Here is a 24,897-nt window from a genome sequence, read left to right as displayed (position 1 = left end):
TCAATTTAAATAGATGTAAAATAATAACAACAGGTTGACATTAACAATATAAAATTGTCTCAAAGTGTTTTTAAAACTCGGGCCGATAATTAATTGGTTGAGATATTGAGTTAATGGGTTAGTGATTTAACTAGGTTCAACTAAATTTTAAAATAATATATAATAAATATTAAATTACGAATATCATGTTCAACAAGTAAAAATGATCCCTGGTAAGTTTTTTAATCTCAAACAAGGGCTCAAGTTTTAATCTCATTACTCATAAAATGTATATATTTTACACATGCACCCGACCGCGGATTTTTAAAACACTTTCTCAAATGATAAAGAAACTTAACAATGGTTAAGAAAACGAAATAACACACATTTTTTTATCATACTATTTTTTTAAATGAACGGATCGGGTATAAAGATAAATATAATTTTTTTTTTTACCAAAATCATTATTCACAAATTAAATAATGTTATTTTTTTGGAGAATCAAATTAAATTAAATAATGTTGATACTCGATGATTGGTAATTTTACACTTTCAACTCACTTTTCATAATGTTTTTCTATTAAATTAAGGGTTTTATGAATATTATGCTGTAGGAAGTTTTTTTATGCCATGTCATTCTAATAAAAAAATATGAATCCTACTCAAAAAGAAAGAAAGATAAGGCCATCCTTTTTATCAGAGTGACACAACACAAAAAATTTCCTCCAACATACCATTCATAAAACCCTTCAATTAATGACTTAACGTAAAACAATTATTATCCACATTTTCTATTAAAAGAAACTTTGTGGCTTATATGGAATAAACCAAAATTGAGGGCAACAGTATCAACTGTTACCAAAAAACCCACTGTAACGGCAGCTTCGTTATTACACGTTAATTCACCGGCAGTTTTGCAGAACAAAATTAATGTAATTAATAATTATAAAATACACATATGTTTTAAATGCTAAGATAATTAAATATACTAATTATACTTTAATTATAACTATATATAAAAAGTATTGCAACAGTTCTGTTAAGTGGTTAATAGTTTTATTTCGTTATTTAATGAGTAAATACTTAATATATGAAAGGTAAAACCAGTCACTAATTATCTACTTTAATTCTCATTTTTTTTAATCCCATGTTTTTATGTTAACATGTTCTTTTTTTTTTTTTTTGGTTTTTAACTGAAGGGTCCATTTTCCATTACTTGGGTATTATATATGTTGTGTAATTATTCTTAATTTGTTTTAGTACATGAATTTTTAATTTTTAACTTTTAACGTGACAATCGATATTATGAACGCAATAACACAAAGTTAAGTGTATCTAATGAAAACTATAAATTTTGTGTTATTGCGTACCGTATAAAAATATATGAATGTACTCTGTTAGACATTGTACTCTTAAGATAATATTGTCTTTTATATGGTGCTCAAGATTTTGCGAACAACTGTCTTTCAGAATAGAACAAATTACTTCTATTCTTGTGGCGGTATTTTTACATTGAATAGTCAAATCGAACTCAATCTATGCCCGATCAATCACACTAGAGTAAAAGAATGCAAATGCAAATATAATGGGAAAAATGTTTATTCAAAAATTCTGATTCTCTATATATTTATAAGAAACGTAATATCCTGATTCAAAAGATACATATTCGTCGATAAAACAACATATCGTTTGACACCAAAAGACATACCTTTTCAACGACCAAAAACACATATCTTTTCAAATCAAACTTTTTATTCATAAAAATAATTAATTTAAAAATTAATTCCAACAATTACAATTATTGAATTGGTTTTAAAATTAATTAATTAACTATTTTTAAAAAAAGTCTGTATAATTAATATTTGTCAGTTACATCAAGATATAACTGCATATATCCTTGGAGAGAATTCTATTATTTCCAAGATATCATGAAGAACTATTATAGAAAATATATTAACATATTAATTTCAAAATATAAGAAATTAAATTACAAAGATTTGAAACAATGAAACATAACAACTTAATTAAAAATTATATTTTTCAATCTATATTTCAAAACGGTCCAACTATTATAGAAAAGAATGATTTTTACATAACTCTAGTGCATTCAATACATTATTATATAATTAATTAATTGATATTTATTAATTAGTAATAAATAAATATTTATTAACCTGATTCACTCAAATTCTCAACTTAAGGAAATTAAATTTATGCAAAGTTTGTCCATAAAAAAGAATAATACAAGGATCTATAATATTATTGTTACTTAAGTGGAGACAAATAGAAGTGAGATTCTGAGAGAGAAAGAGAATGATTATGTAAGGAGTGGGGCCACAGTTACCACCTTTGCAATACCATGTTCTCAGTTCTTATAAATGTGTTACACCACACAGTGCTACAGCAACTACTGAACAATCCGAATTCCACATTCTCAGACTTTCTTCTTACGTCAATGTATGTATGCTACCTTGTGTTTCTATCTGTACCTGCTATTTATGTTTCTTTTTTTTCTCTTTTTAATTTTGATGTAACTCTCTGTTACTCAGTTCAATCTCTTTTTGTTGTAGTCTTCAGCTCTTCAAGTGAAGTCTCAATTCTCAAAGCTTTGAATCTCAGGTGTGTTTCATCATCATCATCATCTTCTTCTTCTTCTTCTTCCTTTCAAGCTTATTTTGTTGTTTTTCTATGTGTTTTTTTTTTTTTTTGTTATGTGTGGAATATTTTGATAATTTGCAGCTGGATTTTTGTTGTTGTTGTTGTTGGAGGTTTTGTAGTCTTAAAAGCTTAAATTTTTTGTTTAAAACGGGTAATGGGGTTGGAATATTGGCTATGCAGTAGCAGATTTTTCTTTTCTTCAGAGTATCTGAAGATTCTCATCACACAATCCTTGTACTGTGATACAAGGAACCCATTTTTTATTTTTTTTATCCTATTCTATGATTTTATATTCTTTTATTTTCTGTGTGTAGAGTAGAAAGTATGCAAGGCTTCTTTTTATTCTTGTCTTGCTTTTTGATCATTGAGAAGACAAATGTGGGAGTGGTAGATTGAAACTTTTGAATCTTCCTGTTTTTTGCTTTGAGCTTTATGAATTACTTGCTTTCTATAATAATACCCATCTCCCACTTTTTTTTTTCCTTCTTTCTTTTCACTTTATCTGCATGAAGCATACCTTGCCTTATCTTATTTATGATAGGAACTAACTGATTAAAAATTTATAACTCTGTTGCTTTGTTTTTTATGCACCTACACTCACATGCACACTTATTTATGTATTTAGCAAGAATTCATTTTATAATGATCTCCTTGTTCAATTTTAGTATTAGAAAATAGAAAATAATTAATTTTAAAATTTCAAGCCTTTTTTTTTTTTGTAAATCAATTAATGAGAATATCTTAAGTAAATACATGTTTATTTGTTAGGGGAACTTCCAAACTATTTGCTTAGATATTATGATAGGAACTCAAAGGTTTATAAGAGAGGTTGTGCTTGCTCAATGTGGTGATGTTATAGTCAGTTACATCTCCATCTGGTGTGTTGCCTTTTCAAAATTTGTCTGCCAACAGAATGAGATTTTGGAACTTGGATGTTTCACTGAATTGTTATACTATTGCTAGAATGCATCTTTGAATATTAATGAAAACCATAAACAAATTGCTGGATTAAGGGTAAACTCTTACTATTCAAGGACTTAATTTTCATCCACTGACAGTATAGAGAGTTTTACAAATTTCAAAAACTACAATGATTTTTTTGTTTATTGATAATGGTAATATAAAAAGTTTTGTAGTGCCAATAGATTAGATTTACATTCATCATTTAACAGAGGGACAGAGGCAGGAAGATACATATATATTATATAAGGCTATTGAATTTTACATCAGATACTATAATAATAATCTTGAACTCTATTTATTTCTTTCATTTTCAGGTATATTCGCAATGAGCAGTATTAAGCTAGCTGTGGAGGTTTTGGATGCTCATGAGCTTATGGCCAAAGATGGGGAGGACTCATCTGATCCTTTTGTGGAACTTCGCTTTGATCGTCAGAAATTTCGGACAACAACTAAAGATAAAGATCTGAATCCTGTTTGGAATGAGAAATTTTACTTCAACATTACTGATCCAAGCTTATTACATGATCTCACTCTTAGTGCTTTTGTCTACCACTATAAGAAAAGCAACAGTTCCAGAGTCTTCCTTGGTAAGGTCTGTCTCACCAGAACCTCATTTGTCCCATATCCTGATGCTGTTGCTTTGCACTACCCTCTAGAAAGGAGATTCTTTTTTTCGCCTTTCCGGGTTAGTGGTGAGCTTGGTTTGAAGGTATTTGTTACTGATGACCCTTCTCTAAGATCTCCAAACAACCTGTTCCGCGAACCCTCTATTGATTCAGATCAATTCTCAACCCATGATGCAACATTGACAAGCTCAATCCTGAACATGTTTTCTCGTAAGAGAAATCAGTTTAGGCAAAAATATCATAATGTTCCTAATTCAGATCAAGAAGAAGGAGAAGAACAACCATCATCTCCTCCAACAGGTGAAAATCCTACTATAAACTCTGGGATGCATGAGGTGAAATCTGGTCTGGCTCCTCCAAAAGTTGTAGGAGGAGGATACGCAGGTTCATTGCCTTTAAAGGATCGTGCACTCAAAGAGATAAGCTCTTTTCTTGGAGTGACACGATTTATTCATGGGAATAAGCTAGCCAGCACCTATGACCTTGTTGAACCAATGCACTACCTTTTTGTACGAGTTGTAAAAGCTCGTGATCTTCCATCAAATATTTTGATTGGAGGCATTGATCCTTATGTGCAAGTAAAGGTTGGAAACTTCGAAGGAGCTACCTTTCACTGGGAGAAAACTCTGGACCCTGAATGGCATCAGGTTTTTGCCTTTGCAAGGGATGATCTGCAGTCAACTAAGCTTCAAGTTCGGCTCAGAGACAAGCGTACGATGATAAAAGATGACATTGTTGGAACTGTAAAGTTTGATCTCCATGAAGTTCCCACACGGATTCCACCTAATAGTCCATTGGCTCCTGAATGGTATCGGATTGACAAGTGTTGGGACAAGAAAAAAGGGGAGTTGATGCTTGCTGTATGGTTTGGTACACAAGCTGATGAAGCTTTTCCGGATGCTTGGCATTCTGATGCACCCTCTCTTGGTATAAGCTCTTCATCTGCCTATGCTCAGATTCGATCAAAAGTTTACCATTCGCCTAGATTATGGTATTTACAGGTTAGAGTGATTGAGGCACAGGACTTGTATTTATCAGAGGATTGTGAAATTCAAATCTCAGATGCATATGTGAAGTTACAGCTTGGTAACCAGATTTTGAAGACAAGACCAGTTCAGTCAAGGAACATGAACCTGCGTTGGGATCAGGAGCTTATGTTTATTGCTGCTGAACCCTTGGAAGAACCTTTAATCGTTTCAGTTGAAAATCGCGTTGATCCCGACCATATTGAGACTATTGGGATTGCTGTTATTCCTTTGACCAATGTTTACAAGCGTGCTGATGATAAGGTTATCCGTACTAGGTGGTATGCCCTTGAAGATGAAAGGAAGGATGATGATGACCCGGTTAGTACAATTCACCTCAGTGTCTGTCTAGAAGGTGGTTACCATGTTTTTGATGAGTCAAATCATAATTATAGTAGTGATCTTAGACCCACATCAAGGCAACTATGGAAGGAGCCAATTGGTATCTTAGAACTTGGCATTCTAAGTATTAATGGACTTCATCCAATGAAAACCAGAGGGGGGAAAGGGACATCAGATACATACTGTGTGGCAAAATATGGCCAAAAATGGATTCGCACTCGAACCATTGCTGACAGTGTAAAACCAAAATACAATGAGCAATACTCTTGGGAAGTTTATGATCCAGCAACAGTTCTCACTGTGGGGGTGTTTGATAATGTGCAGCTTGGTGGTTCAGATGGTAATGATGATTTAAAACTTGGTAAAGTTCGGATCCGGATTTCAACACTGGAAACTGGCCGTGTTTACAAGAATTCTTATCCGTTACTGATGCTCCACCCTTCAGGCGTCAAGAAGATGGCTGAACTTCACTTGGCCATTAGATTCTCATGTTCCTCAATGGTTGACATGATGCGCATGTATTTTAAGCCTCCATTGCCTAAAATGCACTATAAATTGCCACTTAATATAAGGAAACAGGAAAGGCTGCGACAAGAGGCTGTTAATGTTGTTGCTGCTCGTTTTGGTAATGCAGAACCCCCTCTTAGAAAGGAAGTAGTTGAGTTCATGTCTGACACAGACTCTCATCTTTGGAGCATGAGACGTAGCAAAGCAAACTTCTACCGTTTGATGACATTGATTTCAGGACTACTCTCATTAGGAGGATGGTTGGAGGAAGTTTGCATATGGAAGCATCCTCTTACAACATTGGTGGTGCACATTCTTTTTGTCATGCTTGTGTGTTTCCCTGGAGTTATTATGCCAGCCATGCTTCTATACATGTTTGCAATAGGGATGTGGAATTTGAGGTTTCGCCTGAGACACCCTCCTCATATGAGCACTAGAATCTCTTATCCAGATGGACTTTCACCAGATGAACTTGATGAAGAATTTGACACTTTTCCTACCACAAAGAGCCATGATACAGTATGTTTAAGGTATGATCGGTTAAGAACTGTTGCTATGAGGATTCAGGGTCTTGTTGGAGATTTAGCTACTCAAGGTGAGAGGTTCCAAGCACTTGTGAACTGGCGCGATCCTCACGCCACTGCCTTGTTCATGGCATTCTGCATTGTGGCTGCTATTGTGTTGTATGTGACACCCTTCCAGTTTCCTATTGTTCTAGCTGGATTTTACATAATGAGGCACCCAACTTTTCGGAGTAAGATACCATCAGCACCACTTAATTTCTTCCTTAGGTTGCCTTCTCTTACAGATAGCATGCTGTAAATGGAGACTCTATTTTGTGTTTTCTTGAAAATTTCTCTGCTGCCTGTATTTGAATCTAGCATTAAGTTTTTTTGCCAGTGATAATAAAGTTCTTGGAACTATCTCATGATTTCTTTGTTTATTGAGTCTTGACCTTTGATGCAAATGTATATATATACATGTTGTGTGGAAAACTATAACATAGTTTTCCTGTTTACACGACTTTCCTATAGTAGGATTGAATCAGATGCTGCAATAAAACTAGTTGAGGGACTGATTAAGTACATTGTGAGATTTGAACTTGTGCTCTACTTGCATGTTACACAACTTTACCAATTGAGTAAAATGAACTAACATTGCTGAGGCAACACTTGTTTTTGGATATGTTATCTTATCTTTTTTGGGGTTGCTAAAATGATCTTCGGCTCAATTTGTTTTGTATAAAATTTAGAGAAGGATACTGTATACACAAAATTATATGAAAAATTGTTTCTAAATTTTTCACCATTCAGTTTTCAAGAACTACTAACCTAACTTTTCCTATTTGCTAATTAACATGAGGGCACTCAAAATAGAATCACATTACAATTACAAATTTTGCCAGATTTCAATTTTCTTTAACAAAGTACTAGGTTTCCAACTAAAGAAACCTAACTAGTAGATGTGTTAAACAAGCTCTACTGGCATGGGTATGTTATATATAAAATTAACAGATAAATCCTGAACTCTTTGGCTTCTAAATTTGCTGAAGCAAGCAAGCACAGATAAAGCCTTTCTTTCATATTTTGTATTTGTTCTGTTCTTATATCAAATCAGGAAAGAATTTGCATATGATAAATAATAAAGTTATAAAAGTTAATTTTGGATAAAAATGAATATGGTAATACCTTGTCTCTTGCATGTTGTCAGAAACCTTTTTGTATATAATAATATTATATTATATTAAATTTAATTTTTTTTTCTTTCAAAATAATTAATTTAATTGACATAAATATGAAAAAGAAACAAAAATTATACATACTCCTTACTTTACAACTATAGCTACTTTTTATAACTCATTAACTTCTACTTTTGTAAATACAGTTTTTCTTTTTAACTTTATAGTTCATTTTTATTTTATAATTAAAATAAAAAAATAAAGATTATCCAAATGTTAGTACATATTATAATATAATGTATCTGTGACGAAAATAAGTTCACATTTAATTTGTCACTCTTAAAAAAGTAATAATCATTTTAGCAAAAAAGTGATAACCATGCTAATATCTTAATTAAGAGTATGGGATTTCAAAATTTACACCAACATTTATGCGTACTTTTTGTTAGATTAAATTCATATTTATTCAAATCGAAGGTTAGAAATTAATAAAGAAGCCATTCAACCTAAAAAGAAATTAACAAAGTAGCAATCAAACTACAAGGGGTCCTCTACCCAAACACTAAAATAACAAAATTCAGCATGATGCGCTAGGGAATTTACCTCCTTATTGCACCCTCTAGAAAAATATAACCACAATGAAAACAATTCAACCAAGAAGCAAACATTTATTCATACTTTTTATAACAATTACAATTTGAAAGAAAGACATTTAATTTATAACTTGGTCATGAACACAAACAACAGCGAGTCTTGGAGCAACAGTAAGGATGTTCCTTGTAACTAAAAGGTTATAGGTTCGAATATAGGAAATCGCCTTTTTGCAAAAACCCTTGCAATTTCGTAAGTCTTATACTGGAATTTCCCTACACAAGAAAATAATCAATTCCTATGTGAAAGAAAAAGAATAGTTTAAAATTATAACAAATTTTTAATGTGCAACAAGAACATTACCTATCAAGCATCAGACCAAAAAATGTCTAATTGACCCCAATCACTTTTTGGCACTTCCAAAGCCTCCCAAACAGCTTTAGAGGCATCAACAACATTGTTCAAACAAGGAGGTTGGTAATCATGTTCCTTGTCACACCCTTTTGTAGAGTCACACTCATCAACGACCGTGGCCTTGACATTTCTTCCATTAGCAGAGATGGTGATTTTCTTCAAGCACCTATTTCCATTGTTGTACCATCCTGTTGATAATGCTACAACGGGGGTGTTGTCTGAGTGAAACTTGTTGTCACATTCTGATGGTGCACCTCCACCACCACCCTTTTCAAAGCTATTGAGTGTTAGAATTGCCTTTGTGCGTTGAGACACATGTGGGGAACATTTGTATGTGGTGTAAATCTTCCCTTGTTTGCAACAATCTTGGCTGCATTGTCCTTGAGGAGGTTTCTTACCCCTTATCTTGCCACTAGGCTTGCAAGTATCAGCGAGGACACTCACCAAACTTGTTATAAGAAGAAAGAAAACTATTAAAGATTTTGAAGATATTTGGATCTTCATATCTTTTCTTTCAATTATATCTCCAATCCTATGCTAGCTGGTATATATAGATATACACAGCTTGAAAGACATATATAATATAATGCTTCGATCATATAAGACTTTTGATTTATTTTATTAAGTAATTTTGCTAGTTAGTTTTGGCATGGATGAAAGGAACAAAATATGACATCATTCTAAGTAGGAGTGTTAGATTATCTTATATCACCAAATATGTATAAATATATATATATATAGGGTTAATTAAATCATTTTACACTAGTCTAAATTATATTTTCAATATTGACCATTAACTCTATTTATATATAATTTATTAAATATGTGAGCTGTTATATGTAAACAAATCAATAATCAAGATTTGATATAAGTTTTACCAAAAAAAAAAAAAAAAAAGATTTGACGTAAGAATTTTTATTCTCATGTTCGCGTAAGAATAGCAAGTTGGGAAAGAATTTGTAATGTGATTACTTTGAAAGATACCAGGCAGTGAATGAGATTCCAAAGTTGATGATTCTGTAGGATTATATTTGTCTAGAAGAATATCCTATGTGTTCCGGTCAATGATTCTATTATTTTACATTCTATATATGTCTTATACTCATTGTCTTTATTTATATTTTTGTTTTTGTATTTTTAAAGGATTGGAAACCATGAAGATAATGACATGCATATTGCATAGATAAATATGATAGTAAGTTCCTAGTATACGAGCTTCGTTACTATAATATGTTTTCTATTAGCAATAAAGCAACAACCCCTTCAGTTCTACGGTGCCAAAAGTGTTGATAGAATCATTGATAGAGTTAATAAGACAGGATTTTTTACGCTAGCAATGTGAACAACACAAGGCAAAGTCGCAAAGTAGTAATTGTGTATTCCTTATCAAAATAAAATTTAGCAGGCACATGTTTTTTTTCTAACTAAAGTTTGCATCGAAATCAAAATTTAATTTCATTATTTGAGAATAGATGATATTGTTATTGACGTTAATACCAGACAGTAGTCTCTCGAAACGCAATTGATTAAAAATAAATAAATTAAAAACTGACTTTTGGATGTTCTGGTTTTCTTGTTCGAGCGAAACCTCTAACTTAATATTCATTTTTATTTTTTATTTTTTATTTTTTATTTTTTATTTTTTTGGCTTTATAGCTATAAAATGACAATGGCAAAAAAGATCAAGGTGTGGAGCGAGGAAATTATTATTTTACCTTTCTTTTTCTTTTCTTTTTTTACTTTTAAAATTGAACTGGTCATTAAGCTGGTAAAAGCATCGATTAAAAGTTATCAGTTTAACTGTGGTCGAATTAGTTATATATGATTAAATATAATTTTATTTACTTACCAAAAAAAATATGATTTTATTTTATATAATGTATTAAATAATAAATAAAGTAATATATATTTATAATCAAATGATACCATAATATACTCAAACTCAACCATAAATATAACATTTATATGTTAACGTTGGTTACAATAAAAATGAAGGATTTAAATTTTTTAATGTTATAAGAAATAAAATTATTTTTATATATAAAAAATAATTTTGTTTTTTATATAATAAAAAAACTTTAAAAATGAATGGTGATTTCAGATAAACTTTACCTACATAAAAAGTTAGAATTACGACGTTGTCATTCCGGGGTGCACTTTACCTAGCAACAACCACTACAGTAAAAAAAATAGTTCACAACTATGATTGTGGAGATCCTCGGGGAAATAAATAAAAAACTAAACTTTATGATAGAAAGAAAGGATTAATGTTTATCACGTTTAGGAAATAAAATTCTTATACAGACATAAAATTATATGAATTCTATGTGGAGTCATATAAAAAGAAAAAAAAAACCATAAAAAAAAAATATCATACAACATGAGAAATAATCCCTAAAAAGAAACATCAAAATTGAAAATCAATAAAGTTGTGTTGGGAGAAGGGGTCGTATGTTTGCATTTCGCATGCATAACAAAGGGAGGATCCGTTTACAAAATTTTTTTACAATTTTTTTCAAATTACACTATGAGTATTTACTCTGGAAGAAAATATGTAGTGTAACTTAGTGTTCTCCCGAAAGAACGTAATGTAATTTATAAAAGTTTGTAAACAAAAAATTTGTAAATATAACAATCTCGTTAACAAATAAACCTGTCCTGGAAAAAGGTTGCTTGAGGAGTAAAATATTCCAAAGGCAAAATATGGTTGATATCTGCCATAGCTCGTATAATAAAAATGGGACAAGTCTTATCGCATATGTAGGACTCATCACCCACGTGAGTGTTCGAGTACTATCTCCTGGTATCAGACGGTCTTGTGATACTCGATCTTCTTCAAGCTTATGTACATTTCAATATAATTATATATAAAGGGATAAATTTTTCCTTTTGAATCTCATTAGAGGGAGGTTATACTTACAACTTATTTTTGTTTACAATCTTTTACAATCATAATCTTAACCGTTGATTTTCGCATCAACGGTTATTATTTTTGTAAATTAAATTAATTAATTAATTATTAATTCACAATAATTGATAACCGTTGATTGGCAGAAATCAACAGTTAAAATTATGGTTGTAAAAAATTGTAAATAAAAATAAGTCATAAGTATAACATTTCTCATCTTATTGTATTTATCATGAACATACTAATTCAAATTCATATTATTAATGGACTTTTTGTTTTCTTTTCTTTTACTTTTTAATATTTGTTTCTGTTCTGTTTAAGGATGACAAAGATACTAATTAGTGTGGATTGGTGAATGTTTCCCTAGTGGAGAATACTTCTTTGATTAGTAGGAAGGAATCAAAACTTTAATGGGAATCTCAATATGCTCTAACTTAGAGTCTTTTTGGATTTTTTTTTTAAGTTAGAAATTACTTCTAAACTAAAGTTACAAAAAAAAAAAAATTTAAAAAAAAAGTTAAAAACTGTTTGGTAATTACATAAATTTTTTAGCTTAAAAGTTACTTAAAACACATATTTTAAGAAAATTATCTCTCTCTATCTTTATAGCTCTTCGTTTTAAAAAAAATCACGTAATTCAAGAAAAGCAGATAAGAGCTTAAAAAAAATTTCTCCTAAAATTTTTTAACTTTTTTCTTCGTTGTAAAATAGAGAGCTTTTTATTATAAGAATTTTTTTTAAAACTTATTTGACTTAACTTATACTTATAAGTAACTTCTAACTTAAAAAATAAAATATTCAAACATGCACCTAGTAAAGAGCTAAGTTCTAAAGGGAATGTGTGTGTTTATGACAATGGTGAGGTCAAGTAATGACACGGGTTATCTAGAGATTTTAAGATTTCCTCTCTCATGTGAAGATGTTGCTTATATAAGGAATCAAAAGGATGGAGAAGAAAGAGTGGTTTCTCCTTCTCACTAGCCGACCGAAGGGAGGGGCGAATATTTGTGGTCGTCTCTTCCTAAGTTTTATTATTATTATTATTATTATTGTTTAATAATAATAGATTATGAATGCTAATAGTTATCCCCTCTCTAAAAGAAATATTTGTAGTAATTAGTCAATCCTATTATTTTTAAGGAGTATTCATCAACCAATATAAATCGATTCAAACCGTATTGATCGATTTGAAAAATTGATTATTGAATTTACCGAAAATCGAAAAAAAAAACCCGTATATTTTAATTGGATTGGATCGGTTTTCAGTTTGATTAGTGAAAATCGATTCAATCCAAATCGATCCAATGTATTATGTATTTATTATTTTCAAAAAATAGTGACTTAGAATCTTGTTGTTTTGTATACTTAAAATCTTGGATGTTATTGATCGCAAAATATCTTGTTTTAGTATTTTATTAACTATTAATCTATTTTAACTCTTCATGAGTTTTAAGACTTGTTTTAGTTTGAAGACTTGAATTTTCTAGTGATTTATAAATTCGAATGGCTTTATTTTGATATATCTAGTGATTTGCATGACTGAAATTTTAGACTTTTCAAAAAATTAAAAATTGATCCAATCCAAATCAAATAAAATTGGATTGGATTGGATTAGATTTAAAAAAAACAAACAAACCTTATGGATGATTAAATCGAAGGAATTAGATCGGATAATTTTTGCTTCAAAATCGATTCAATCCAGACTGCAAACACCACTATAACTTTGACATCGGTGTCAAACAAAATGTTTGACATCTTATCTGAGAGCCATTAGTTAATGCTTATCAACGATGTCACATGCTTACAAATCAGAGTCATTAGATCAACATAATATCGAATAAGGTGTCAAATAATCTTGTCTCTATTTTTAATAACACTTAGAACTTTAGTATTTTATTTTCGCTCCCATCATAAAAAAAAAAAAAATTGGTCCGCCATTGTTTCTTCTTATCATTCTTCAGAGTCAAGGTTATGTCAGAATTATTAGGAACCCATAATTAAGGGCGTGTTTGAAATCTGTTTTGAATAATTTTTTTACTTTCAGAACATAAAAAAATTGTTTGGCAAGACTTGTTTTGAAAAAAAAAATTAAAAATTGTAACTATTTTTTTTATTTTTATACTCAAATTTATAAAACATATCTAATTTATTTTTGTTTTGTATTTTGACTTTTAAATTTTAGAAAATATATATAGAAAATACATTTTTCATTAACTATTTTACAAAATAATTTTAAAAACAAAAGAAATTAAACATAAATCAAACACACCCTAATTCTCTCCCAACAACTATGTCAGGTGAGACCCACATGGCATAAGGGCCTTGTACTCATGTGAACACGAGATACGTCTGTGAAAGGGAAAAATGGATGTAACAATATAGGCTTGAGATGGGCCTCAATGAACAACGCTACTGGCGGTTGGTCCACAACAGACCTTGGCTGCTGGTCCAAAATAGGTCCTTGAAACAGTTTCGTATGGGGAATTCACTTAGGCCTGTGTGACCTATAAGGCATGATACTATAAGTTTATATTATACGTTATGATATTTTTAGTTGTTTAGTGTGACCATCGTATAGTATAAGCTTATACAACAGAATTCCTTAATACATCAAAATGATGTATAACTTAATTCGGCCTAAGGGAAAGGGATAAAGCCTGATAAGAGATTAGTGTATTAACATCTTTGACCAGTGTAATTCTTAAAAATTAATATATTATTTTAATATTAATATATTAAAATAAAAATTAATTTTTCAATATATTAATTTTTAAAATATTGAATATTTTTATTTTTATAAAAATTAATTTGTTTTGGACACACTGACAAATAAATTTTTATAAAAATTAATATCATATGACGTTTTTTGAAGAATTATATAAATTTTTTATTAAAGGATATTTTTATCCTATATAGTATTATACAGTGCATTACTAAATACTAGATATTATCTTATACAATATATTATTTTATACAATACCGTGTCAAACACTGGATAGTATTAAAATTCAATCAGGTCTTATATATTCACGTCTTATACTATTAGGTCTTATACTATCAGGCCTTATCCTATACTATGTACCAAACATGCCCTTACTATTAGAGTGTTACTGTTTGTCCCCTATAAAACTATATAGTTTCCAAAATCCAGAGCTGCATTTTGGTTAATACAAACCTACTCATAGATCTTGCCTCCATTTTTTCATCATTAAAAGAGAGTTGACAAACTCTAAAAAGAGAGTCACATGCAAAGCACGTGTATCAACTATCGAGATTTAACATTTTCACTTAGGGCGTTTGGTATAGAAAAAAAAAATTTATCGAGAAAAAAGATTGTTGAAGATTTGGTAAAAAAAATTTTATAATAATGGATAAGTTACGAAAAAAACGTTTGGTTGGCCAAAATTTTGTCCAAAAAATTGAATTAATTCTGCTGATGTTATGTTTGTTTGATGGTAAAATATTGATGGGAATTGTTATAAAAAAAAAAAAATATTGATGGGAATGTGAATTAAAATTACCAAAATACCAAAGACCATGGGCAATCTCTTTACACATGTTTTCAATGTCATATAACGCAAGGGTATTTTTGACTCAACATATTATATTCAGAATCCAAGACCATGGGCAAAAAAAATACCAAAGGTTGAGTGGTATAATCTTTTGCCTTTGTGTAGTTGAAAAGAAAAATACTGAGGGAAAAAATTGCTGGCATTTTGTTCACAATACCCATACCAAACATAGTAAATAAATATTTTTCATCCAACTTTCTTATCATTTCATACCAAATACCCATACCAAACACCCGGAACGTTAGAGAAGCTTTATGTGCTTATTAATATCAATATCTTTTTTCAACTTTAAAAAATTACAAATGCATTTGTGTGCTTTATTTAAGAACATAAAATATAAATTATTTAGAGATATTAAAGATGCATAACAACAAAGATCCATTAATTAATTTAAACATCAAGCATGCATTAGACTAAATTGAGCCAAAGGGAGTTAACTCAACCAATTCAATGAATCGAAATAAGATTCACTACTTCTTACGTGAGAGGTTTGGAGTTCTCCCTTTTACAAGTAATAGTCTTCCCATCCGTGACCCTGAAGTATGATCACATCCTTATTAAGCTACAAGAAAGGGAAAGGAAAGAAAGGGGCAAAGCTTTTTTATTTGTGGGAATTGGATTCTCTCATGTGATATTAGATTATGTGAGACGATATCAATTATTTTTAGACAAATTTACGGTGATATTTCCTTACTTTATATTCTAATATGCTCTCCATAATCGTTGATTTATCTAGGAATGATTGAGTTGTCTCGGATAACCTCATGTCACATATGAGTGAATCAAACATTGGACCAATAAATGTCTAATTGACCCCAATCACTTTCTGGAACTTCCAAAGCTTCCCAAACAGCTTTTGAGGCATCAACAACATTGTTCAAACAAGGGGGCTGGTAATTATGTTCCTTGTCACACCCTTTTGTGGAGTCACACACTCATCAACGACCGTGGCAATGACACTTCTTCCATTAGGATAGATGGTAATTTTGCTAAAGCACCTCTTCATATTGTTGAACTATCCAGTTTACAATGCTACAACAGGGGTGTTGTCTGAGTGATACTTGTTGTCACATTCTGATGGTGCACCTCCATCACCACCCTTTTCAAAGCTATTCAGTGTTAGGATTGCCTTTGTGCGATGAGACACATTTGGGGAACACTTGTATGTGGTGTAAAGTTTCCCTTGTATGCAGCACTCACTGCATTGTCCTCTAGGAGATTTTTCACCCCTTATCTTTCCACTAGGTCTGCAGGTAGCAGCTTCTATGCTCAGCAAGAAGCTTGCTACAAGAATTAGAAGAAAGAGAATGGTTTGAAGATAATTAGAACAAATCTTGATCCCCATATTCTCTTTCTTTAATCTCTCAATGATGATATATGCATTAGAGTATAGTTAGCAGGGTATTTATAGAGTTATCAAGCTCAAATGGCATAACCCTTATATCAAATAAGACATTCTAACAAGTTTGTTTTTCCTTTAAATTCCAATTGTTTGGTATGACATTGTAGTATAAAGGTTTGTCAGATACCAATGAAAAGTATTAATTATGCATTAGGAGTTTTGATTATTTTGCCAATCAAATAAAATTAAGTTTCACTAAGCATATGTTACACTCAAATAATTAATTAATAAATTTTATTTACGAAAATTTTGACCGTTGATTGACGGAAATCAACGGTTAAGATATGGTTGTAAGAAGTTGTAAACGAAAATAAGTTATAAATATAATCTTCTCATTTCTAATACTATATTCCTCTCATTATTGTCATATATATAATTTAGTTTGGTTTCACAAATGAAAATAACAAATTGAACCAAATGAATTAGTATCTTTTCTGACTAGCATCTTGGGTCTGCTTTGGGTTAGGTCGTTGTGCTGCCTCAGGGCATTTGGTAGAGGAGAAATTTTTTTTTATCTGCGAATCTCAATTTTCAGAAGTATGATTTTTACATTCAGTTTACGATAATATCTGAAAATTAAAAATTTAAAAAAATTTAATTTTTCAGGAATCTTGAAAAATACCGCATACCAAACGCCTCCGGGTTTACATGATTATGACATATCATTCCCTCACTTTCTACCTGCTCAACCAATTATATACTTTCAAACAAGTCTAGTTCTGCATTTCCGGAATTGTGTATACGTGTTACCTACGTGTTTCCTTATCAACTAAATTTATCTCTGGGTTTTCTTAATTATTATTGGACTAAACCCTTCATATCACTTAGTATGGGTCAGATCAAGTCTCAATGCTCCTTCAAAAGTGTGAAACATCCTCTAGAATGGTGTTTATAGATTCACTCCAAATGTAATTTACTCCCTTCAATTCAAAGTTCTTTAAAAAGGTCTCCATAATTTCCAAACAGTGCAAAATGAACCCCCCCCCCCCCCCCCCCCCTTTTTTTTCTTATACAAAAAATGACCCTATTAAGTTCCAAAAATTTCACTCTAAAATAGGGAACAATTCTAACTAATAAGGATCATTTTGTATTGTTTGAAAAATATGGCAACTCTTTAAAATGATTTTAAACTATATGGACTTACTTATATTTTAAGAAATTATATAGACCAAATCATTAATCTAACTCTGAACAACAACAACAAAAATGCTAGTTATGCAAGATCAGAATTAGAGTTTACATATTAACAGCATTAGTTTACATATTTCCAGTGGTTCATGGAAAATAATTAACAACTATACGGTCACTGACCACCAATGATGTTGATGGATGATCATACTAGTATTGTATACTGCATAGTTGTCAATTATTTTCCATGAACCACTGGTCTCGAGTATTGAAATTGAACACTTGTTGGATGTTTCAATGATCACTTTCTTGCATAAGTCACACACAAAACTCATCGCATGAAACATAACATTCATCTAGTACTAGGAAAGCAACTGGACAGTAGTGTCACGTGCAAATTCAGAGTTCAGACAAACACCACGTCACTAGAAACCAAACCAACTATCCTATGGTTAAAATTTGACAACAACAAATCAACAATTGTAGTTCGGCACCCAGTAGAACAACAAAGCCACGGGAGATTTTAGGTAACACAGATAGAAAGAGGTGGTATTGATAAAAATCATTCTTCCTTTTAAAGGTGATTGTTGGTTTTCACCAAAAAATAAAGGTTTGAACTCTTAGGCGTGTTTTCCAAGCCATGATTTTAAGGGAAATAATTTAAAAGAGAAACAATAAATAAATAAATTCTATCATTTAGTTACGAATGTCTATCTTTTATCAACATCGATGCCATTAGGGATGATAATTTTTAACATCGATATGAAAACATGACACGAAATTTTTGTATTCATGTCAATCCGTATTTATGTTCTATGACAGCCAAAAAAAATAATATGAAAATTTTGTATCACGTTTGTGTCAAAGAATATTCCAAATTTGTATAGTATTCGAGTCTACCCACAATTGATCTATTTAAATTAAAGTTATATAATTACATATTTACCCCACTTTTTTTTTTTATTCAATAATTTGAGTTTATTTAAGTAATATTCATTTCAAAAGTAAAATTTAAAAATTATTTATATTATGTCAACTCACGTAACAAACAAGTAATTTTTAATATCAAATTTTATGACACAAATAGCTATTTATATTAAATTCATGTTAAGGATATTCATATACGTGTTAAAATCCCACCAACCCGAATACCACCACCCGTACATGCCATAATGACCTTGTTGCTTAGTGCCTCAGGTTGTTAAGAGGAACTGGGGAGTTCGAAATTACATGGTTTACATGGTCATATGCTTGCTTTTCTATCAATATCTTCCATTTCATTCTATATGAAAGTTGAAGGTGGACATCATGCTGTAATGCAACCGTTATGTTTCATGTTTCATCCTTTACGCGTAACACTAAATATTTCAGTTAATTTTTGTTACGAGATAATGCGAGCATTATTGAGGATATGAAATTTACATGCTATTTCTTCCAATGGAAGCAAATTACTCTTGGGGCCAAAACCTAAGAACAAAGTTATATTTCAGCCAAGTTACCTACAATGATTAAATAAGGCCAATGGTGTCAATAGACACTATAAAAAACCAAATTTCAATAGGAGGTTGAGGCCTACAAAGTTTTAAGCCATTCAAATAACACTTCCTATAATATATTCTCACGAGTAAATCTTCATGCACCCCTTTGTCATTGCATTTCAGGAAACAATTCAATGACAAAAAATCACGAGATTTATATCACATAATCTATGCCCCTAAACCATAAAACATCTATAGCCCAATGTCAATTACTTTCAAATAGGATATAAACAGTATTTAATGAAGGACACCAAATCTTCAAATTAAAATTCCTCACAGCTACAAAAATATGAGTACAACCCTAAAGTCAATCATGGGTGGAAGGATAGGTGACATTTTACCAAATTCCAAAAGTCAGCTTGCTTCTACTCTGTTGTTGGTACTTGGTAACTTCCCATTCTGCCATTACTACTAGAGGAAAATTAGATGAGTGACCATAAATCTGAAATATATATATATATGTATATACCCAGTACTAGCTTATGCTAAATGAATTGTCACCCCCGCATTAAATCAATGTCAATATGGGAATTACGCATATCCAACGGACGCGATGCCGGCCAAGGACTTAGTGATGAGGTTGGAGTAAGATTTTGATTTGGGGAAATGCTATTCACTGCAACTGGATTATGAACTTCCTGATGATCTGACTCTAAAGCAACTTCTGCACCTTCTGAACCTTCCTTTTTCTTGTTCTTGGTCTTTGATCCGCCCCATAGAAAGCTCCCAACTATCACCTACAGTCATAACTGATAAAAATCTAGCCATCCAAAATAAAACTAGGGGTTTGGGGTGGATGCATAACCATGAAAAACTTTCAAAATTAAATAAGTTGGTGATGTTGATGTGAGGATGATGATTTTTCAAGATATAATATCCTGGCAGCAGTAAGAAATGCTATTACCTGAATTTGACTTGCTGCAATAAGCACTCCACCAACTCCTCCACCGATGACACGACCATCAGGACTTGCAAGGGAAACACTTAATCCACCAGTTCGGTTGCGGGAGCCGCCGTTATCAGCGAGCAAGTAAGAGCCTGACAGGCATAGGATCTCAAAACGTCCCTATTAAGACCAAAGTCCACCAATAATTATCCATAACTAAATAAAATAACTTTAACATGATAAAGAGAGTTATGACGGATAGGAAGAACAAGAAGAAGAAACCATGATAAAATAATGATAATTTTATCTTCCATGCATGAATAGAATTCTTAAGGCAAGGCTTTCACCCAAAATAAAAAATAAAAAAGAATCCTTGCAACCAATCAATTATAGTATATCTCCATAAAAGATAGCCGTTTGATTATATGAGTGTAAGTATTTAAACCATGTAATTGTTTATAAGTATCCAAAGGTAAATGTATATAACGCTAAGAAAGTTCCAAACCTCATATGTGACAGTGCCACCTGAAGTTGAAGGCTGACGAAGTGTCACAGTGGAGACAGCCCCATTGGCTGACAAAATACATATAGCTCTAGGCCCCTGCTGCGAAAATGCCATAATTTTTGTTGCAATGTCCTATACAGAAGAAAAAGAACAATTTTCAATTGAGTATTTCTTAAATACTTAACACAAATGGCAGAACATATGGTACAAATTGAAAAGGATGATCACTTAAAATCACTAAAAGAAACATCAAAGAGTCCCTGGAGCACAATAATATGTCTCGAATGAAATCATTTTCAGGGCAAGTATCATATATCATATCATTTGATGGTTCCACAAAAAATAAAGCAACTCTTCATCCAAAAAATAGATGATAGACAAAAGGTGAATTTGACAACTTTATGCCTTCCCACATTATTATCTTATTTACTATCGTAGACATCAATCATGATACTTGGTTTTGGCTTTACTAAGTCAACTTTTTCCTTTTAAAGAGAAAATAGTACAAATGATATCAACATCTATTTACAATTTGATAATACTAGTTTTCTTTTTCTTTTTGGTACATTAATACTAATATTTTTATCATTAAGTCAAGAGACCAATTCAACATAGTGCCTCCTTTCTCAGCCCAAAGATCCCACATTTTTTGGTTGCCAGAACAAATCAATGGTTGTTTTACTTAGACTTTCATCTAAATAAGAGAACAGAAATACTAAAGTTCTTCTGAAGTTAAAATTTTAAATATATACTAAGAAAACAGAAAGATTGATACAAATTCCAAAAAATCTGTGGCATACTTCTCCAACTGCAATGGTGATGATATGAGGAGTGAAACCCATCCCAGCTGAACCAGACATCAATTCACCTGGCAATAACCACTAAAAATATCAAACAGAAAAATATATATATATAATATATATTTAAACCAACTTAATATAAATTAATCCCCTAGGGTGAATCAGCCTTTAAAGACAGAACCAAGCTGGTCCTTGTAGCAGACATTTGAATAGTTTAGAGAGTGCAGATAATGAAATTTGCTAATTTCTTTGCCTGTATATTAGCTAGATGCAAAGGTCAACAAAAATAAAAGAGTGGAATTCTCAGTTGCATGATTAAATTTCTGATTTGTTGAGATTAATGTGTAAGTATAAATTGTCAATTATTATCTCAATAAATCACTTTTGATTGTGCTTCTTGAGAGCTCAACCACTTCTACACACAACCCAATAGAAAGATGAATCTCTATCTGGGGTACTATCAAAAGCTTTAATTTTTTGAGATTGGTGTGTAGGTACAAATTGTCAATTGTTATCTCATAGACAAAATAATACATAAGTATTAAGTTATACCTATACACTAAACCAAAACTTTTGATTGTGCATACATCCCAATAAATACATGTATCTCTATCTGGGGTACGATCAAAAGTTTTTACTTAATGAGATTACTCTACAGCTATAAATTGTCAACTATTATCTAACAGAAAAAATAATAAATAATGGTATTGCTTGGAGACAGACGAGCGTTTCCACATGATAGTCGTAATATCTAAATTATAAAATTTATGTCAATCTTAGAAAAATAAAGAAAAAGACAAGTGATGTAACGGCCAAAGCAATCAAGCATTTCAACAGTCCAGAGTTTCATAGAAAAATTCAAGAATAATTTGTATTGATATACTAATCTCAATAAATCAAAACTTTTGACAGCTCAACCACTTCTGCTCACAACCCATCTACCTTGTAATCAGCAAAATTTTAAGAACAAAGAACTTAATAACTTACACTAAATTATATTGTAATAAAAAAATCATTGTTAATTCAGTTCATCCTGACTGATATTAAAAAAAATGAATAAACAAACCTTAACTCAAAAAACAGAAAATATACAACTAAAAAAGACTTGACATCTCAACTTCAAATTATGATTAATTTACTTTTATTTAACACACAACAAAATAAAAAACTGTAATAGAGAATTACCAAGAGAAGCCAATTGCTGTTTCTTCCCAGAACCAGGAGGGCGCCCTCTACCACGTTTTGGGCTTTGAGTCATGGTTCCATGATGACTAGCTGGTGTTGGAGTCAATGTCAATGACACAGCTCCATCAGGACCATATTTTCTAGGCCTTCCTCTCTTCCTTTTGACAGCTTCACCAGTTGCAGCCCCAGAAGAAGCACCAACATTGACACATTGAGATGAAATTCCTGAAGATTCTAATGGTAATGTGGATCCAATGGTACTACCCCCAATGCTTGATTGAAATGGTACATTGGGATTAGACAGTGGACGGATACCAGGTGAGTTGTGTAATTCAGGTTGAGTTCCAGAACCAGGTATTCCTCTGTGCATATAGTAAGATGCAGACCCAGATAATGCAATTTGATCCCCACGATCCATGCATTTACTTTAAGTTCCTTCAGAATCTTTCACTTTCACAAGAAACTTTGACCCCTCAATATTCAGTTCGCCAAAGTTCACCACCTAGTTCTGTTCTCAAATACAGTCAATGACAAATTTTGTGGGAAAAGAAAAAATGCACAAGTCAGAAAAACCATAAAATCAATGAAATCTAATGTGCAGTCACCAACAAGTGTGTTAATAAGTGCTTATAAATTATATCATCGATAACTGTAGTCTGAGATGAACAACCATAAGTCCTTCAAATCAGAAATTGAAGCTTTACACAGATAAAGTTTCTCAAAAGAAGGCACCCTATTGATATATACATATGAACATCTGATATCTATATGTGCAGAACAAAAGGAAAAGAAAAGGACCCAATACTGAAAGGTACCCAAACATGCAGAAGACAAGCATAAAATAGAAGATAGATCAATGAAAATGATGGAAAGTCTAGCTAGAATGCAATCCAAACAAACAAGGGAAACAGTCACAAGACCAATATTAAGGAGAAGACAAAAAGAGAAGCTAGTTTACAGCTTACCAAACTACATAGAAACAACATAAAGGCTTCACATTGAAGATAAAGACCAGGTGAACTGTTACAGGTTCACTCTCTCACCAACCCATAATAAAACCTTAAACACCAAGCAAATTCCAAGGCAACCTCAAACACCCATATGAACAAAAACTCACTCTCTATGCCAACACCCAGAAAATCAAAAATTCAAGAAGAATTTTTTTATTTTTTTTTAAAGAAGAACCAATATTACAAGATTCTTTAAACCCAGTTTCAAATTCAAGTAAAGAGCACACAGAATGCCACACTACAAAAATCTCAAAAAAATATCATATAGAAAGTTACAACCTTGGAAAATTAGGCTAAGACTAGAAAAGATTTCACAACCCAATTATAAGAAAATGATAATGCTACGAATGCATAATGAATTTTCATTACAAAGTGGAGAGAGAAGAAACAGCAAAAGGTAATAATTACTAACATCTGAGGAGAGAGAATCAAAAGAGTGGTGTGGTGATGGTGCACAGAGTTATGAACTGGAAGCTAGTGAGAGTTTTGAAAAAACGTTCAACAGTTTTTCCTGAGGGAAATTAAAGAGTGGTGGGTGACAGAAGTGCACAGAGGAGAGAGAGAGAGAGAGAGGGGTGAAAGTGAAGATTGAGTGCAAAGAAAGACAGAAAGGAGAACAACAACAACATTAACTACAGAATGAGAAAAAAGGAAAAACAAAAACAAGATATTATTGAATAGTGTTTTGTTGTGTCATGTGTGTGTGTCTCTCTCTCTCTCGGTTTGTGTGTGTGTGCAGTGTGCACAAGTCCTTATCGTAATGCAAAGATTTCTAGGGCTGAAGGGAGGGTCTTAGATTTCTCTCTCCTATTGAGCTAGCTTATTGCTGTACCCCGCTTTCACGACACAAACAAACAAATCTTCAACAGAAAAAAGCTCTTTCTTCATTGTTTCAGATATTGGAATCGGAAATTTATCCACAAAAAAAAAAGATATTGGATTGGAAATCAATGAATAATCAATATTTTTATCTTGTTTTAAACCTTTAATTTGATATATCCAAAAAAAAAAACGGAGAATTTGATTTTTTTTTTTATAATTGCCAATTAAATATTTGATCTTTATTATTTGATTTATAATCTTTACTATTCAATTTACAATATTTAAAATAGATATGAATTAGTTTATGGGTTTAATGTTTGTATAGTGAATACAAATAATTTATTTTTATTCACTCCCA

At 31.4% G+C, this 24,897-nt stretch overlaps 2 protein-coding genes and 1 pseudogene across 2 annotated transcripts; 1 reads left to right on the top strand and 2 right to left on the bottom strand.

The window, feature by feature from the left end:
- The first annotated feature begins 3,925 nt into the window (after positions 1 to 3,925).
- LOC133315891 (FT-interacting protein 3-like) lies at positions 3,926 to 6,922 on the top strand. The gene has a single exon (XM_061517576.1). The coding sequence runs from the start codon at positions 3,926 to 3,928 to the stop codon at positions 6,920 to 6,922; it is 2,997 nt and encodes a 998-aa protein (XP_061373560.1).
- A 1,813-nt stretch (positions 6,923 to 8,735) lies between these two features.
- Positions 8,736 to 16,608, bottom strand: LOC133315899 (uncharacterized; annotated as a pseudogene).
- Positions 16,609 to 19,509: 2,901 nt separating this feature from the next.
- LOC133315883 (AT-hook motif nuclear-localized protein 9-like) lies at positions 19,510 to 24,433 on the bottom strand. Its single transcript, XM_061517561.1, has 6 exons — positions 24,130 to 24,433; positions 22,708 to 23,215; positions 21,523 to 21,590; positions 20,723 to 20,854; positions 20,236 to 20,397; positions 19,510 to 20,068 (listed from the first exon to the last, which is right to left on the bottom strand). Exons 2-6 carry the CDS (start codon positions 23,123 to 23,125, stop codon positions 19,829 to 19,831), a joined length of 1,020 nt encoding a protein of 339 aa, XP_061373545.1. The 5' UTR covers positions 23,126 to 23,215; positions 24,130 to 24,433; the 3' UTR covers positions 19,510 to 19,828.
- Positions 24,434 to 24,897: the final 464 nt, after the last annotated feature.

This window comes from Gastrolobium bilobum, unplaced genomic scaffold (assembly GCF_033153095.1).
Source record: "Gastrolobium bilobum isolate Gb01-03AN ecotype WA unplaced genomic scaffold, APGP_CSIRO_Gbil_v1 utg17648, whole genome shotgun sequence".
In the NCBI taxonomy this organism is placed as follows: Eukaryota; Viridiplantae; Streptophyta; class Magnoliopsida; order Fabales; family Fabaceae; genus Gastrolobium; species Gastrolobium bilobum.
This window is presented reverse-complemented; position numbering and strand designations above follow the sequence as displayed.